General features: G+C 44.3%; 1 protein-coding gene and 1 long non-coding RNA gene across 2 annotated transcripts in view; one reads left to right on the plus strand and one right to left on the minus strand.

Annotated features, from left to right (window-relative positions):
- LMX1A (LIM homeobox transcription factor 1 alpha) overlaps positions 1-16,163 on the plus strand; it is a 151,195-nt gene extending 135,032 nt beyond the window's left edge. Inside the window, exons 4-8 of the mRNA XM_003928067.2 lie at positions 6,628-6,800; positions 9,616-9,693; positions 11,920-11,989; positions 14,013-14,183; positions 15,989-16,163. Of these exons, the coding sequence (XP_003928116.1) occupies positions 6,628-6,800; positions 9,616-9,693; positions 11,920-11,989; positions 14,013-14,183; positions 15,989-16,149 (653 nt within the window). The 3' untranslated portion in view covers positions 16,150-16,163. The remainder of the gene's footprint in view (positions 1-6,627; positions 6,801-9,615; positions 9,694-11,919; positions 11,990-14,012; positions 14,184-15,988) is intronic.
- LOC141582240 (uncharacterized) lies at positions 1,409-4,482 on the minus strand. The gene is made up of 3 exons (XR_012515047.1): positions 4,297-4,482; positions 3,197-3,319; positions 1,409-1,860 (listed from the first exon to the last, which is right to left on the minus strand). It is a non-coding gene; the product is annotated as an uncharacterized LOC141582240 (long non-coding RNA).
- Positions 16,164-17,361: the final 1,198 nt, after the last annotated feature.

A 17,361-nucleotide genomic window follows, 5' to 3' on the forward strand; every position in this document is an offset into this window, starting at 1 on the left:
CACCTTCTCCCTTTCTTTCCTGTCCTTTGTAATACCTGCATCCTCCCTTTGGGCTTTCTAAATCCTCTCCTTCCTTACCTGTATGTCTCCTTCATTCATTAACTTCTCTGGCTCATTGATACTCCTCTTTTCTAAATGCTCACACTTTTTTTTTTTTTTTCAGTTTTTACTATGCCTGAAGAACTTAACCACATACCACATACACTTTTATATACTTTATTATCTTTCATATGCCCACTCACTCTAACTCAACTTTATGTTTTTTAAGAGTGAGCGGTTCTTCTTTTTATCCCCTCGCAGTGCTCCACCGTGCTGAATGTGTAGTGGAATGCCAGGAATGTTCATATTTGAGGAGCCTCCCTTCCAGGTCAATGTCTTGTTTCCATGCCATAAAGTATTCTGTGCCCTTGGCATAAAGTGCCCTCTCTCTCCTTTTCTCCCTAGCAACTCCTAGTCACCATTTGTGTCATTCACGTTCAGCTCAGGTGACACCTGCACTGTGAACCCTCCCCTCATCCCCTCTCTTAACTCCTCTGCACAGTTATTATTTTGGTGCTGGGTCTTTCTCCTCCATTAAGCACAGCCTCTGTGAGAGCAGAGGCTGAATCTTCCTCATCCCTGGATCCTGGGATTGTCCTTGTGCACTGCCCCACACATGAGCCCGTAATAAATGCTTATTAAATGTAAAAGTAAATGAACAAGTTCCAAGTCAGATGTTTTACCAGAAAGTGTTTTTGGTCTGAGTTGACAATTCCTTGAAGAACTATGTGTCAGACAGTTTTAAAACAGTAGCTACATGGACTTTGCTTTTCTAGAGAACTGCACTTTTTGCCTCTTGGATTTTAAATGCCGTTTTGAGTTCATTGCATTGAAAGTTGGCCGCTGCTATTCTCAGGGAGAATGGAACTCTAGTCCTGTAGTGCAGGGCAGTGACTGAAATAGCTTCCTATATATCCTGTCTTCATAAATTCCTCCCTTCTTTCTTTCCCTCCTCCCTCCACTCAAAACAAATCCCAGACCCTTCCTCTACTCCCCTTGTCTAAAAGACATTTATGAGGCTCATCACTGGGGAAGCATCTGAGGCCCGTTCCTGCCTCTGCCTTCCCTAGCATGAAGATCTCTCATCCCCTCCCTCACCTTCACCTCCTGGGCCAAGCTCAGATATCTCTTGCCCTGTTTATGGGCCGTTGGGATTTTTCCAACAACCTGAAATGAATCTCCGAGGCCCCACAGGTAGTGCAGCTCCATCTCCGAGCCATAAACCATGGCTGGGTCTTTCATCTGCCATTGCTTATGTCATAAACGAGTGGGAGGAACAGCGAGGGGGGAACAACAGCCCTGAACCATTCCAGATTTTTTTTTTTTTTTTTACAAGAAAGGGGAAAGAAAGGCCCTGAGAAACATGTTCAAACTTTGTGCCAAGCAAATTCATTTCACTCTGGTAGGCTGTGCGTGGAGACTTAATCTCTGGACTTCCCCACTAGGAGTCAGATTTATGCTGCGTCTGTGTCTAAATGGCCTCTGGGGATGCTGACATTTGTTGCTGGAAAGCAGCAAGTGGTGTTCCTTTCATCTCCGCTGAGGGGTGTCAGCTTAAATTATGAGAGATCGCTCGGGCCTGCATCTGGGAGTGGGAGTCTCTGGCAAGGGAGAGGGGCTGCCTCTCCCTCCACTTCACTGCTCTGCTGTTTAAAGGTTTTTCAGCATCTTCTGTTCTCCAGTATTCCTTGTGGTTCTGGGGGAAATCTCCTGGCTCTTTCAGAAATTTCCTTTCTCGTGAACAAATCGATCAGTGTAAATTTTAGGCACTGCATATTTTCATGGAGAAGCTGAGATCTGAGTCAGGCAGGTCTGCCCCTGCTGAAAGAGAAAACAAAAACCTCAGGGAGCGCCCCAGGAGCAGCTTGGAAACTCTTCAGGAGAGTCAGAGGGTACCACTGTGCCCGTAATATATGCAACACAGTAGATGGAAGCTGGGCGATGGTTAGCGAGGGTCCGGATTCCTGTTGGTGGCTGGGTTGTGGTGTCTGTCTGTACTTTGAGAGGTACCAAAAGGCTCCTCTATTCTTCCATCATCAATCTACCTGGCTCAGATGTGCTAGGATGTCCAAAATTCTACATTGGTGACTGTTGAGCAGCAGCATTTCTTATTAAATGCATATATGTTGTTGGCTGTGGGAGAGAACACATCAAACCATGCTAGCCATGAGCAGTGCTTCCTGCCTCCAGAGTCAGAGCCTGGACAAATGGGACGCAGGATGTGTAAGTTTTGATGGAGAACAGGAGGTCAGGAGAGGGCTAGGGAAGGGGTCAGCAAACTATGGTGTGCGGGCCAAATCTGACCTGCTGCCTGTTTTTGAAATACAGTTTTATTGGAACACAGCCGTGCCCATTTATATTGTCTGTGGTTGCTTCTGTGCTACAGTTGCAGAACTGAGTAGTTGCAACAGAAACGGAGGCATGCAAAGGCTAAAATATTAAGTCTCTGGCATTTTACGGGAAATGTCTGTAGACTCCTGCTCCAGAGCACGAAGTGCTTCTTAGAAAGCAAAATGGAAGATGTAAAGAGACAGTGAGTGAGAAGAGCGTGAGATATTGAATAGCAGGAAGGAAGACTCAAAGAAAGAAAATACACCACAAAAGCAACAGAAACACTCCAGAGACAAAGTACTGCTACTGCTGCTACTGTTGACCCTGAGCAACATGGCTTTGAACTGTGCAGGTCCGCTTATTGGTGGAGTTATTTCAACCAAATGTGGACAATATTCAAGGGCTGTGAAACCCGCATATATGCACTGTGGGAGACCCACTTTTCCTACGGCGGGGTTAGGCAGGGCTTATGTGTGGGACTTGTATATGCACAGGTTTGAGTATGCAGTTGAGTAGATGAAGGGTCCTGGAACCCATCCCTCACCCCTTTCCCCTTCTCTTTCTCCTCCTCCTTTTGAAAGCAAATATGTTTTTCTCTTTTCTTGTGGGGATGTGGAGAGAGGAAAGGAGCAGCCACCTGTTGTCTCACCATCTCCCCCCAAAAAATGGCTAGCCTAGGAGGTGTCCTCCTCCTCTGTCTTCTCTGTTGGTTCACGATGGCATGGCAGTTCTTTGGGGATACAGATATGTCCCAGGTAAGGTTGAGTACAGCAACAGCCATAGGAGGAGCCCAGAAGGCCCTCAGCCCTCCTGCCTCTGAACAAACTTCAGAAATGGCACCTTCCTGCTGCAACCAGCTCCAAGTCCCCCTCCCTCTGTTGTTCTCCTTTCTCACAAGCACATAGGCACGGTCCACAAAACCAGCTCTCTATGTTGGCTGCGGTCCTATCTGCAAAGAGAGAGAAATGAACACCTGGAGTGTAAAACCTTAACGGAGACCCACCCCCATTGATCTGAGACTATAATTAACTGACACACGTCAGAACTAAGACTGTGTCTTTTATGCTGAAATAATGATAATGATTATTATTGTTATTTACTAAATACCAAGTATTTCTGGATGGTGCTAAACCCTTTACATATATCATCCCATTTAATTCCAACGACATTGTTACTTTCCCTGATGAGAGAATTGAGTGTTGAGAATGTGTTCAGAATCAAGCACAGTAACTGTCAGAGTTAGAATTTAAGCCTGAGTTTATATAACTCTAAAGGCCATGCTTGTAGATACCATGTCACGTTGCTTTCCTGGATGGTGTCAAAATAAATGAACCATTATCATTGTTTTAGACTTTACATTTTCATTTGTTACGTTATCCAGCTTATCAGTATACATCTGCATCAAACTATGTGAGGAATGACTGTAAAAGGATCAATGCAAGTACTGTTTTATTGAAAAGACTGGTATGAGGCATGAGGTTTCTGGAGACAATTGCATTTTAAAATATATTCTATACTGGAGATCTCCCAGCTCTAATTTGCGGGCCTGGCCTGCAGACTCAGCCTCTACCTTGAAGCAGATCTGCATGATCCCTGGATTTCCTTAGAAATGTCCCAGAAGTCATCACTAGTGCTACAGGATCATCATTTTCACCCCAGGGGAGTCCACCACCAGCGAGAATTGCTGGCCTCACTAGACACCAAAGTTGGGGTGTCTCTGAGCAGTGGGAGCAGTAGGGCGTAGCAAGGGCAAATCTGTGCAGTCAATGGCTTTCTTTTTTTCTACCTTTTATTCTCTTACGGGGTCTTCTTATTTTCCTGAGGCTCTTAGTTCTTAAGTGCTCATGTTTTCCTTGCCATTCTGAAACGCTTGTAGAAAGATTTCGTAATCCCTTCACACCAAGGTTATATCTGAGATCAGCTTACCACATCACCCCTGGGAAAACGGCAACCTCAGAGCTGAAGATGCCAGAGTAGCCACCCCTTGTCAGGAGGATTCTTGCTTTAACTCTCTTCTTTAATTTTGTGGGGGCTCTTATTTGTACTGTTGAGAGGGGTGAGGCAGAGGGAGAAGACATCCTTTTCACATCATCTATTAAGAGCCACCTGAGTACCAGGACTGTGCTAGTTACTGTATACACAATAATCCTACTTCTGTGTTACTCACCATGTGGGTATTATTGTTGTTGGTATGTAGGTACAGAAACCAAGGCTCAGTGATGTGACGTAACTTGCACAGGGCCATACTTACAGCATGGGGACAGAACTGGTATGAAACCTAGGTCTGCCTGTATCAGTCCGTTTTCAGTTATATTGAAAGAGCCATGTCCTCAATAAACTCACAATTTAGTGTTCCCTTCGTGTTCAAACTTATATGTTCAAATGTTCATGAAAGAAGAAGCCATTGTCCTTTTGGACATTAAATACGTTTTTTTTTGGCTCTGGCAGAGCCAAAAATGAGAACTCAGTTAATGTCTACACTAAAACAGCATATGCCCATGAGCATCCTTCACAGAGGGGAGCAGGAGGAAAGAAAAAGGTATGTGTGGCTCACACACAGTGGGTCCTTTCATCTTTGCTTTCTTGAAGTGGACAGAAGGGACTGGCACAGGGGAAAGCCATTGAGACAAAGATTTTCACTGGAGAAAAGAGGGCAGCTGAGCTCTGTGAGCATGCAGAGAAAAATGAGGTTCTTGTTAGACCATTTGGACATAGAATTGCCTATGGCTGTTGTTATTATTATTTTGTTTTGGAGACAGAGTCTCACTCTGTCACCCAGGCTGGAGTACAGTGGCGTGATCTTGGCTCACTGCAACCTCCACCTCCCGGGTTCAAGCAATTCTCTTGAATCAGCTTCCCAAGTAGCTGGGATTACAGGCATGCGCCACCGTGCTGGGCTAATTTTTTTGTATTTTTAGTATAGAGGAGTTTTGCCATGTTGCCCAGGCTGGTCTAGAACTCCTGAGCTCAGGCAATTTACCAACCTCAGCATCTCAAAGTGCTAGGATTACAGGCATGAGCCACTGCACCCAGCCTGCCTATGGCTCTTAATGCCAAAAATAAAAAACCTCTCTCACACCGGTATATCCCAGACCCTAGAAGCACCTTCTCAAGAGTGTGATGTCTGTGGAATGCAAGAAGTAGCCTGGAAGAAATGTAACATATACTAGAGGTTTTATTATTTTTTTCTCAAAGTTAACCCTTGTGTTGTTCACTGCTTATAGAGCTGAAGTAATTCAAATAGTTAGACAATTACTTTAACAATAGGGAGTTATTTACTTTACAGACAAGCAATGTTGATGAATTATCAGTATTATCTGTCCATTCTGAGTTGTCTGTCCTGGCAGTTAATCTAATGCTTTTCTCTATGGCCTTTTTATCCATAATATTTTCTACCACTTGGCAGTAAGTAGAGTTTCAGACATAGTGTGTAGGTCTAGTCTTAAAAAATGACATCTAAGAAATAATACTGATTATCAACACTCATTGAGAACTTATATATCAAGGTTCATTGGCATTTAGGGCACTCAATACTGTATTAATATAAACTCATTTAATCCTTAGTAACCCTAATGAAGTAGATTCTCTCATATCACTATTTTGCAGAAGAGTACATTGAGTCTTAGAGAGTTAAGTAACTTGCTTGTGTTGATCCGTTTTCACACTGCTATAAAGACATACTTGAGACTGAGTAATTTATAAATAAAAAAGGTTTAATTGACTCACAGTTCTACATGACTCGGGAGGCCTCGGGAAACTTTCAATCATGGCAGAAAGTGAAAGGGAAGAAGGCAGGTCTTACCATGGCGAAGCAAGAGAGAGAAAGTGTGAAAGAAGCCACACACTTTTAAACCATCTGATCGTGTGAGAACTCACTCATTGTCACAAGAACATCATGGGTGAAACCGCCCCCCGATCCAATCAGGATCCCTCCTTCAACATGTGGGGATTACAATTCTGGGGACCCGGAGCAAAACCATGTCACTGCCCAAGGCCATGGTAAATGTGGAGCCAGGATAACGTGCTGTGATAAAGCTCTGAAGTGTAATGGTGAACTTTCTGCTGCCTGGCTCTGGGTTTTAGAAATATTTTTCTTAGCCTCTTCCTGGAAGCTTTCAAATCAATACCTTACAGGTTATTACTCTCATATGTAAAGCCATCCTGGAAATGTGGACCCGGAGGCCATGCTATGGAATAATGTACAGCGATAGGAACTGGCTTTCAGGGACTCACAACATTGTCTTTTGCTTCTTTTAGGTAAAAGTGATGATGAAGAAAGTCTTTGCAAGTCAGCCCATGGGGCAGGGAAAGGAACTGCTGAGGAAGGCAAGGACCATAAGCGCCCCAAACGTCCCAGAACCATCTTGACAACTCAACAGAGGCGAGCATTCAAGGCCTCATTTGAAGTATCCTCCAAGCCCTGCAGGAAGGTACAGAAGGGAGCAGGGAGGAAAAGGAGCTGGGCCCCACTTCTCTGTGTGCACTCAGACCCGTCTGGGATCTCAGTGGGCATTGGGGGTCAGAGTGGTGAGGAAGGCTGTTCAGACAGAGCCTGCACAGGTGGCTGGAGCCCTGTTGGAGACTCCAGAGATCACTAAGCTGTGGCCAGGAGGCTGCAGACTCTCCTCAAGCTTTCATGCATGCACACCAACTCCAAATGGCCCCTGGCTCACACCTTTCATTCCATGGAGAGCAGAGGGAACGGCGATAATCATAGGTGCCCATTGTGGTGTAGACCCAGACGCTGGAAAACGAAGAGTATAAAAATACAGTGGCTTGCAGTATGTACTCTTTTTTGAGTCTGGCTTTTTCCACTTGGTGTGGTAATTTGGGGATTCATTCATTCCTATCGCAGCATTCTGCTGTATAGGTGTTGCTTTGTCCATGCACCTGTTGATGGGTGTTTGGGTTTTTGGGACTATTTCAAATAGGACTGCTGTTAACAGTCATGTTAAAAAATACAGTGGTTTAATGAAACAGGAGTCTATTCTCTTCTGTCACAGTCCAGAGGTGAGCAAGGCAAGACTGGCAGGTGGCTCTGTTATCCATCTCCTGGGTCCAAGTGGCTGCTCCCGTTGTCACCATGTTTCCAGCCACCAGGGTAGAGCAAGAGGAAATGGAGGGCAAGCAGCCTGCTTTGTAAGGTGTATCCAGGGGTTGCTCAAATCTTTTCTATTCGTATGTGTTGGCCAAAATTTAGCCCTGTGGCCACATTTCCTATAGGGGAAATCAGAAAATGAGTCAATCTAGGTGACCAAGCTAAAACTTTGTGATTCAATTTTTCATAGGAGGAAGAGAGAATAGATATTGGGGACAATTAGCAGTCTCTGCTATAAATAGCAGTATCCATTTATTAAGTACTTGTCATTTATTGACTGCCTATCATATGCTGAGTACTACTTTTACACAATAAGAAGAAAATAGAATATTCTTTATTAAAATTCATAAAGGAAATACATTTTGAAAAAATGTTAGAATTATTTTTTCTGCATCTTTTTCTGCCTGTGATAGATAAAAAACAAAACAAAACAAACAAACAAACAATAAAACCCAAAACAACCAAATTCATCGTGGCTCCCAAGAAATATGTTTTTTCTTCTCTTGGGCTGTGCATTGGCTGTGGCACAGCAGGATGCAGCTTCCAGCTCTCTCCACCTCTGTCATTTGAGGGTCCAGGCTGAAAGAGCAGTCCCCTCCTGAGCATGTTGTTCTCATGAGGACGGCAGGAGGCAAGAGGCCAAGTCAAAGTGGGAAGCCCATTGAAAACCTCTTGCTGGATATAAGACACATAACATCCCATGGGCCAAAGCAAGGTATGGGCTCAGCTCAGTGTAGGTGCAGTGGTGAAGCACACAGCCGCCACAGAGCAGGGGAGGGAAGGATAGGTATTTGTTGAGCAGTAGGTCAGCCTATCACAACTTCTGAACTTTGGAAACATTGAGCTGCAGACTCTTCCTTTTTCTGCCCTTGCAGCTCCTTATGCTCCAAGAGAGGTACTGGTAGAAAATGAAATGCCCCCAAATTGGGCTTACACCAGGACAAATTAAGATCTTCCTTATTTATTCACTTCTTCTGTGTATACTAAACTCCCAGCCTATGTATGCCCTTGTGCTGGGTGCTTGTCCACGGGCAGCTTCCAGGTAACCAACAAGAAGGAGATTCATGTACACATTATTATAATAGCAGAGAGGAGGCTCTGAGGACCATAACAGAGGGGCAGCCGGGATCCAAGTGAAGGGAAAGTTCACTTCGGTCTGAGCAATCAGGCAAGGATTTGAGGAACAGGTGGCTTTTGAGCTGGGCCTCTGAGGAATGGATAGGGTTTCAGCAGGTGGAGGTGGGCCCCTGTGTACACTCCTATTTTAGTTGGCTTAGCAGAAGGATGTGCTGTAAAAACCTGTTCTAATCATTCCCCTTCTAAGCCTTGCCCCGAGAGGCATGATAAAGGGGAAGCATTTCTCAAGGCCTCCATTTGCTCTACTCACACGTTTATTCAAGGAGCTCTTTCAATCCCATCTCCTCCCTAAAATCTAATCAAGAGAGAGCAGTGCCTCTCAGGCCCCCTCTGAAAATCTGTGCTTTTTGCCCCTTCTCGACACCTTGCCAGCCCCTCACTGTGTGCCTGTCTGGTGGGCAGATGCTGAAATACACCACTTTGTCATCTGGATTCCAGTCGTCCTGTCTCCGCCACAGCCCTGTCACAAGTGCCGACCTCAGAGCTGTCTACCTGGCTCTGCCAAGTTCCAGATGACTCTTATCTTATTAATTTTGGGCAGGGCTCACTTGGGGTAGCAACGAATATGGATATTCATGAAACACCCTAAGTTACCCAGAGATATGAGGGACAAAACCAAAAATGTAGGTCAATGAATTTAGGCAAGAGGGGAGAGCAAAAGAAAACCATTTGTTTTTGTAAAGTGATTTTCACTCTCAGATCTCCTTAAGTAGGTTGATGTATATGCATGGCTTGTAGCTAAAGCACAACAGAAATCCAGCAAGAGAAATCCAGAAGCACTTCTTGAGAATGCATGTGTGAATTAATAATTATTCTTTTCTTTCTTTACCTGGTGAAGGACTCTGTCTGAAGGGAAGCAGTGTTCTTGTGTTTGTGTTTATCCTCAACATTAACAACTGTCCAACTCCTAGTGCAGATACAGTCTTTTGGCCTCCTCATCTATTATATAGGAAGTGTTCCACCTTCTACCTTGAGATGTGTCTATAATTCTCATGTTCAATTTTTCCAAGGTGAGAGAGACTCTGGCTGCAGAGACAGGGTTGAGTGTCCGTGTTGTCCAAGTGTGGTTCCAGAACCAGAGAGCAAAGGTAACCTGCTTCTTCCTTTTATCTTCCTTGTGTTGCTGGTTTCCTGAAATAATCATAGTAGGACATTGTTCTTGCTGCCAGGTTTTCTCGCCTTTGCTCATTAGAGTAGTTCTCTTGATTCAGAAATTCTGTTATCAATAATTATTTTGGCCACAGCAGCCCTGCAGTAGGGGAGAGAGAAGGCATTCATTTCAGTGAAATGGCTTTCATATTCCTAAGGCCATGACTGAATTTGGCCAGCCATGTGTATGAATAAATGCCTTTCTTTGTCTTTTGGTAAAAGCATGTTCTTTAATTTATATTTATTTAATGCAAATACCAGAGTTATTTTAGAAGTAGCATGCATATGACTGGTCCAAGACAACATTATGACACGGTGGAATGAGTACCTTTTCTCACTTCTACCGGGTCCAACCCTCACTAATACAGGCCCAAGCTGTCGTACTGTCCTCTGGATCTGACCAAGCTCTACATTCCCTCATCATGATTTTAGTTTTAGATCTTTTACTCATTCATCTTCCTACCTCTAAAAATACATATGTCCTATGCTGTTTCTCAAGAGCCCTGATCTTCAGTGGCAGATACGAGAAAAAAAACAAACGCTATGTTTCCTCTGCTCTTACACTACAACAATCAGCACAGAATGCTTCTGTGACAAAATATGTGGAGATATTCTCTATATGCCAAGCAAGCAATCAGTTGTGTGGTGGATACCAACTGGGTGTCTTCTAATTCTGGAAATAGTGTCAGAGTTCACAGGTAGAGAGTTCAGTCCCACAAGACTGCCCTCCTCTTCAGATGCCAACTGCAAGCTCCAGGTTGTTTTACCTGTGGTTCTGATCAATTGGCTATAAGCTGGGATTCCCATGATCCACTCCTTGAGTTTAATTAATCTGCTAGAGCAGCTCACAGAACTCAGGGAAATACTTACTTATATTTACTGCTTTTTATAAAGGATATTACAATGGATGCAAATGAAGTGATGCATATGGTAAGAAATGGGAGAAGGATGTGAAGCTTCCATGCTCTTCTGTGCATACCAGTCTCCAGGAACCTCCATGTATTCAGCTGTCTGAAAGCTCTCTGATCCTCATCATTTTGGGGTTTTATGGAGGCTTCATTATGTAGGCATGATTAATTAAATTGACCACTGATGGTCAACTTAACTTTCAGCTCATCCCTTTTCCAAAGAGGTTTGGGGGTGGGACTGAACATTCCAACCATTTATTATACCTTGGTCTTTCTAGTAATCAGCCTCCATCCTGAAGCTACCTAGGGGCTGATAGCTGTCAGTCAACCATTAACATTAAAAAAGACAACACTTTGGAGAGAACAAAAATTTTAGGAATTGTATGCCAAAAAGACGGGCAACAAAAAAACATATACTTTACAGTATCACAGGTTATCTCATGATTTGATCATGATTGGTTAAGGTAGCATTTCCTTGACCGATGTCTTCAGAACAGGGCTGCTGATGTATTATTCCACCAGGGAAAGACTACATGGTGCAATGTGTTGCAGATCCCCTATAGCCTGTGGATTCATAAAGCACAGGGGCACATTTAAAGCTCTGAGAGATCTCGCAATAAAATTTTTTTTTTACAGAAATCTAGTGTTTCCTCCACACAGACACATACATATAATCAAAGTATATGTCAACATCTCCTGGAACCCTAATGTTCTATGGAACACAGTTTGAGAAACATTGGGTTAAAATATTCCTTCAGGGAGGCTTGTGTGTTAGTGGGGTGCTTTAGAAGAGGCATGAATCTCTGGGTAGGTTCATCTCAAACTTCAGGGCCAGCAGACAGGGAGGGGGAAAGGGACGGCCTCTTGGCTCACCCCAAATCACACCCTGTCAGTATCCTCTTGTTCTATATGTCTAGGCTGGGCTGTAGACTTCACAGTCACACACTTATTACCGAATGTAAAACTGTCACAACACAAGCAGCAAGTTTTATTTGCTGAGGGAAAATCCCTGTTCCTGCTAAGACAAGCTGCACCCCTGCTTCCCAGCCAGCTGTCTTTATACTGCTGCAGAGTAGAAGAGCTCTCAGCAATGCTTGTTGCACATGGGGTTGGCTACTGTGGCTCCTTTACTAAGTAAAAACTAGAGCTTTGCAAATAAGCCCTCTCCCCAGGAAGGCATTGTTTCCAGGATCTCCCTTACTGTGTGAACATGCTGCAGATCACCTGATTCTAATCCTATGGTCCTCTCCTTATCAGATGAAGAAGCTGGCCAGGCGACAGCAGCAGCAGCAGCAAGATCAGCAGAACACCCAGAGGCTGAGCTCTGGTAAGCTGGCACTTCCTCCCAGGCAGTTCTGGCTGGGATCCAGGCTGTTCCTACCAGGGGCCTCCCACTACCCAGCTCTTTGGATGACATATCTGGACTCAGTGAAGCCCAGATCACACCCGTGGGAGAGATAAGGCCTTCAAGGAAGGACTGAGCCATGAGGAACTTGTGAGAGAGTTGAGGGCGCCTGAGCTGCAGGCTTAGAACTGCTGACTGGGGATGGCACTAACCTTATCCACGGTGTCTGTGCCTGATCCCACCACAGTGTCTGGGGGAATGTGTCAGGACTACTTGCAAAGTCACAGATATGTTCAGTTTCTCATCTTGCTTAGTTCTCCTTCCAGCCTAATTGATTTAATAGAAGACACCTCGATGACTTTCCTCTTTCCGAAATAATGTAAAGTAGTAAAAATAATGATAGTAAAATAATATTTTCCTCCTTTGTTGAGCACTTTTGTAGATCAGTGTTCTCACACATGCTGACTTGACTTTTATAACACCCACTCCTGGAGGCGAGTGAAGAAGTTGTTATTATCCCCATATCACAGATGAGCAAAGCGAGGCTCTGCGAGACTGAATGTGGCCCTAGATCAGTAAGGGATGGGGCTGGGCCTAAAGCTCTGTGTTCCGCAGGCCTGCTGCCTCCTCTTCTCTATCCAGATCTACTTTTCAACAAATCAGGGTGATATGAGGATTAGGGAGGATGGTAAAGAGGGACAGATTGTGGGATACTTCATGGAAGTTAAAAGAAAAACAAAACAAGAATTACTGTATTAGAACAATGTCATTCTTAAAGGATATCCCCCCTGCTCCCCAACTCAGCTATCCAGAATGCCTTGAATGGTCCGTATCTTAGAGCAGGGCTTCTTACATTTCAATGTGCATGTAAGTCACCTGGGATTTTGATAGAGTGCAGATTCTGATTAATAAAGAAGGTCTTGGTGGGCCCAAGATTCTGCCTTTTTAACAAGCTCCTGTGTGGTGCCATTGCTGCTGGTTTGTGGACCGACACTTTGAAGTCTGTGGAATGTGATCCTAGTTCTCAGGCCGCTCCACAGAGCCTCTTCTCTTCCTATGGACCCAGCTTTGTGCTTGACACTGGGTCTATGCTTAATCTAGAATGTGACTTTTGTAGCCAGGAGTTCCCTTAGTTTCTTACCTTCTAGACTAAACAGTATGTTAACAACAAGGTCTATGTTTAGGGAGAGAAGAAACAAAACAAAGCATGGGTGCAGGGAAGGGCAGAGCAGCAAGTGGGTGAGATCTGAGTTCTGCTCTTAGCTCCACCATTAGGCTTTTATGTGGGACCATCTTTTCCTTGAGCCTCAGGCTGTGTGCATCCCTAGGGTAGGGCCGAATGCCTGTGGATCCTATCTCACAGGTCCTCTGTGCATTTCAAAGGGAGAAGAATGCATCAAAGCATTATGAGAACACAAACTCCTATTGCTTTGGACTTCATTTAAATAATTCTAAACGCAGCTCCAAAGGTATTTAGAAAGCGGAGGCTGGTGGGAAATATGGTCTCTGTTCTTCCCATGTTCAGAGAACCTCAGCAAGATGTGGAGGCAGGAACTGAACTGAAGCCCGCTTTTCTCATAAAATTCTATCTACAAGCATAGCAATTATAATTTCAAAGCACATATCCAGTCCTATGGATTCTTCCTATCAGCCCCATGAGGTCAACTGGGTCAGTGTCACAACTCCCACTTGACTGATGGGCTCATAGTGGGTTGTCATAGAAAGATCCTTAGATTCATCTATTCCAGTGACTTCTAAACATGTGGCTAACATCAGAACCTTTTGTTGAAATGATATGTTTCAAGAATGTGCTCAAAGTTCAACATCCCAGCCCTTACCCCATTCCTATCCTCCAAGGTGATTCCTGATGGCCCCTGGTAGGACAAAGACTAGAAGCCCTGATGTCACCTCATCCCATTTTATTTTATAAACGAGCAAATCAGGACTCAGGGAAATCACATGCCAGGCTGCACATTAAGAATGATCTGGCTTCTTTGTTCCACAGCTCAGACAAATGGTGGTAGCAGTGCTGGGATGGAAGGAATCATGAACCCCTACACGGCTCTGCCCACCCCACAGCAGCTCCTGGCTATCGAGCAGAGTGTCTACAGCTCAGATCCCTTCCGGCAGGGTCTCACCCCACCCCAGATGCCTGGAGACCACATGCACCCTTATGGTAAGAGGGACTCAACTCCCCCACCCTGGGCCCTCTCACAACTTGTGCGGGTTTCTCACTCCCTCCTAAACACATCTACGCAGTTCCCAGATGCTCACTGAAGCTTCGAAGCAGAATAATGTGCCCTACAAGATACTGCTAGAGTCACCTAACCAATGGCTACAGGACAGAGACCTACATGCATGTGTATTCATTAGCGACACTTCAATTTATCTTGTTTTCAAAGCTTCTTGTTTGTTAGTTTTAGATAGGAGGTTGTGTCTCCTTATAGACTTGCTTGTTGTGATAGAATTCCACACTCTGGTGCTTCATGCCAGATATCAGTAGTATCAGTGCTACAGAAGGGCTTCATTAAGCAAACATTTACCTAAAGAAGAAAAAGATATAAAAAGCACAGAAAACAAATTTCCTAACTGGACCATCCTACTATGGATACTAATAGGTGCTCTAATATAACTTGTGAAACATAAACTGACTTTTTAAGTGAAAAGTATCTCCCTTATACCCATCTTACCCCACCCAAAATGGCATTGATTTAAATGCTGCATATGTGGATAGCTGAGACTCTCCCACTTACCCAGCTTTGTGCTTAAGCTAGTGGACAACAACCAGGGGCCTGAGGACCCAGGGTATGGCCTGGGTGAGTTCTGGAGTGAAGGCTCAAGTTCAACCTCAGCCAAGTATAGGCCACCACATTTTTATACAGAGAAGGTTAGTGGTGTACATAATGCATTGGCCTATATTAAAAATAATTTTATGTAGCAAGGCTTCACAACATTATTATCAGAGATTCATGCCACAGCGCATAGATTTTTGTCAAACAACTTCTTTTTTGCCTTCATTAAAAAAAAAAAATTCTGTTGTTAAAATCACCCCTACCTTCCTATATCACACATTCAGCAAACATTTATTAAGATTTGGCCCTTGACAAGCCCTTCATGGGTCAGCCACGTTCACTGGATGTTCAGTGATATCTTCCCTCTTGGCTCCCTTAGAAGGCATGGGTCACATCTGTACCATTCTTCACTCCACAGCTGTGGGAAAACAGGGCAAATACATTTTCTTGCAAATTCTTTTCAGAGTGTCAGGGGTTGTGTCACATAAAGTATCCCTGTGATTGAGTCATTTAATAAAATGAATATTTAAAGCCCCATGACAAGTTGTGTAAACTCCAGTTTTCACTTCTCCCATTTACTTGATGCGGAGGCAGAAAATCCCTTGCCTCCAGGTCCTGCTTGCAGTGATTCCTCAGCTGTTCCACTATTGTGCCCTGCTGGCTTCCCTATCAAAGGTATAAATTAGCTGAAGGTAGGCACCTAACTTTCCTTTTCTTTGTGTTACAAATTTTGGGTAACAGCAGATAGTTAGTATGCCCCTGGTGTCTGGAAGAACAGATGTTATCACAGGAGTTTTCATTAGCCTCACTGGAAGAGCTTTTGTGTTTTTTGCTTGTTGGTTTTAGCATCCTTCCTTCAAGCATCATTTTTGAGGCTCAAGTCCCGTAGGAGCCTCTGTCTCTCCAGCCTCTGGTGACATGTCCTGCCTACCCCCCACACTCCCTGTCTAGACACTGTGACATTTGCTTATGCCTCACTCAATTTAGCACTTTGTTGTATCCCGATTTAGATTGTTTTTACCTGTTGCACTTTGAACACGAGCTCCCAAAATAGAATATAGACTTTTCATAGAAAGTTTCACTTGGGGCATGTTGTCAGGCCACACTTGTTGAATTCAGCTGAATATCCTAGCACTGAAATGAATCACTTCTTCCAGACCCTCATGCCAGTGTTTTGTCTCCATTTCAGGTGCTGAGCCCCTTTTCCATGACCTGGATAGCGACGACACCTCCCTCAGTAACCTGGGTGACTGTTTCCTAGCAACCTCAGAAGCTGGGCCTCTGCAGTCCAGAGTGGGAAACCCCATTGACCACCTGTACTCCATGCAGAATTCTTACTTCACCTCTTGAGTCTTCCCCTAGAGTTCTGTGACTAGGCTCCCATATGGAACAACCATGTTCTGTGAGGGGTCGCTGGCTTTAGGACAGGGAGGCCAGGGAAGAGGTGGGTTGGGGAGGGAGTTTTGTTGGGGATGCTGTTGTATAATGATATGGTGTAGCTCAGCATTTCCAAAGACTGAATACATTATGGATTGCATAGTTTAATGTTTCTAATAAGAGTCTTAGCGTTAGATATGAAGATGTGTTTATCGTTAAGGACAGGGACTTTTAATATAGATATTCTCATGCAAACTAGATACTTAGGGACTCCTAACAACTTCCCACCATGTTGGGGAAGCTTTCGTCAAGAGGTGCATATGTCTATCCATCTACACATCAATAGACAGAAGGACAGATAGATAGATGTGTGTGTGAGTGTGTAACCTTTCATATTTTACCCTCAAAGTTTATTCCTAATTATAACAGACACCAACTGTACAGCAAAAGTAACTTTATTTTCAGTGTGAACTATATTTAAGGAAATGTTTGATGCACTTAAGTTATAAAATGAGATAATTTACTTTTATAAACTTTATTTTTAGTTTGATGAGACTTGTCGGCAGGGCAGAGAGGGCTGCTCCACCTAGCCCCATAGCTTTGAGTGCTTGGGTTCACTCTGTTTTCAGAGTGTCTTTCAGGTGTGGAAAGCAATTCTGTATGGCTGACAGTGTTTTCTCTTGCATTCTTGCTCTCTTTGGGGTTAAATCACTAGGCTGGGATGGGACAGAATAATCCCTGATCATGTTCTGAGAAAATGTAAAGCCCAGGCTCCGGGGCTTTCTTTTACATTCTGACAAGTGGTTGTTGGGCACTGCTAGGAAGGTTGGTTCAGCTCTTGAGCTTTAGCATCTGCAAGTGTGGATGAGGCTAACAGTATGTACCTACCTCAGTGGGAAACACCAAGGCTTAATTCATCTCCAGGACACGTGAGCAGAGCTGAGAATCATATCTGATATTTGTTTAAGATACAACCAGGCCACTCACTTGGCAAAGGAGGGTATGTAGAGTTGCAGAGCTGGAGGGCTCCTGAACTCCTGAGGGCGGTTCTGCCTGCTGAAGTCCCTCTGCAAAGGCTGTGCTGGAGGAGACACCAGCTCAGAGCAGCTCAGAGGGATGCCACAGTCCCGGAGTGGGAAGGAGGTGAAGGCTGAGGGGACAGAGGAAGGCCTGGTGGTGTTCTAG

The sequence above is a fragment of the Saimiri boliviensis genome, chromosome 19 (genome assembly GCF_048565385.1).
Source record: "Saimiri boliviensis isolate mSaiBol1 chromosome 19, mSaiBol1.pri, whole genome shotgun sequence".
Classification (NCBI taxonomy): domain Eukaryota; kingdom Metazoa; phylum Chordata; class Mammalia; order Primates; family Cebidae; genus Saimiri; species Saimiri boliviensis.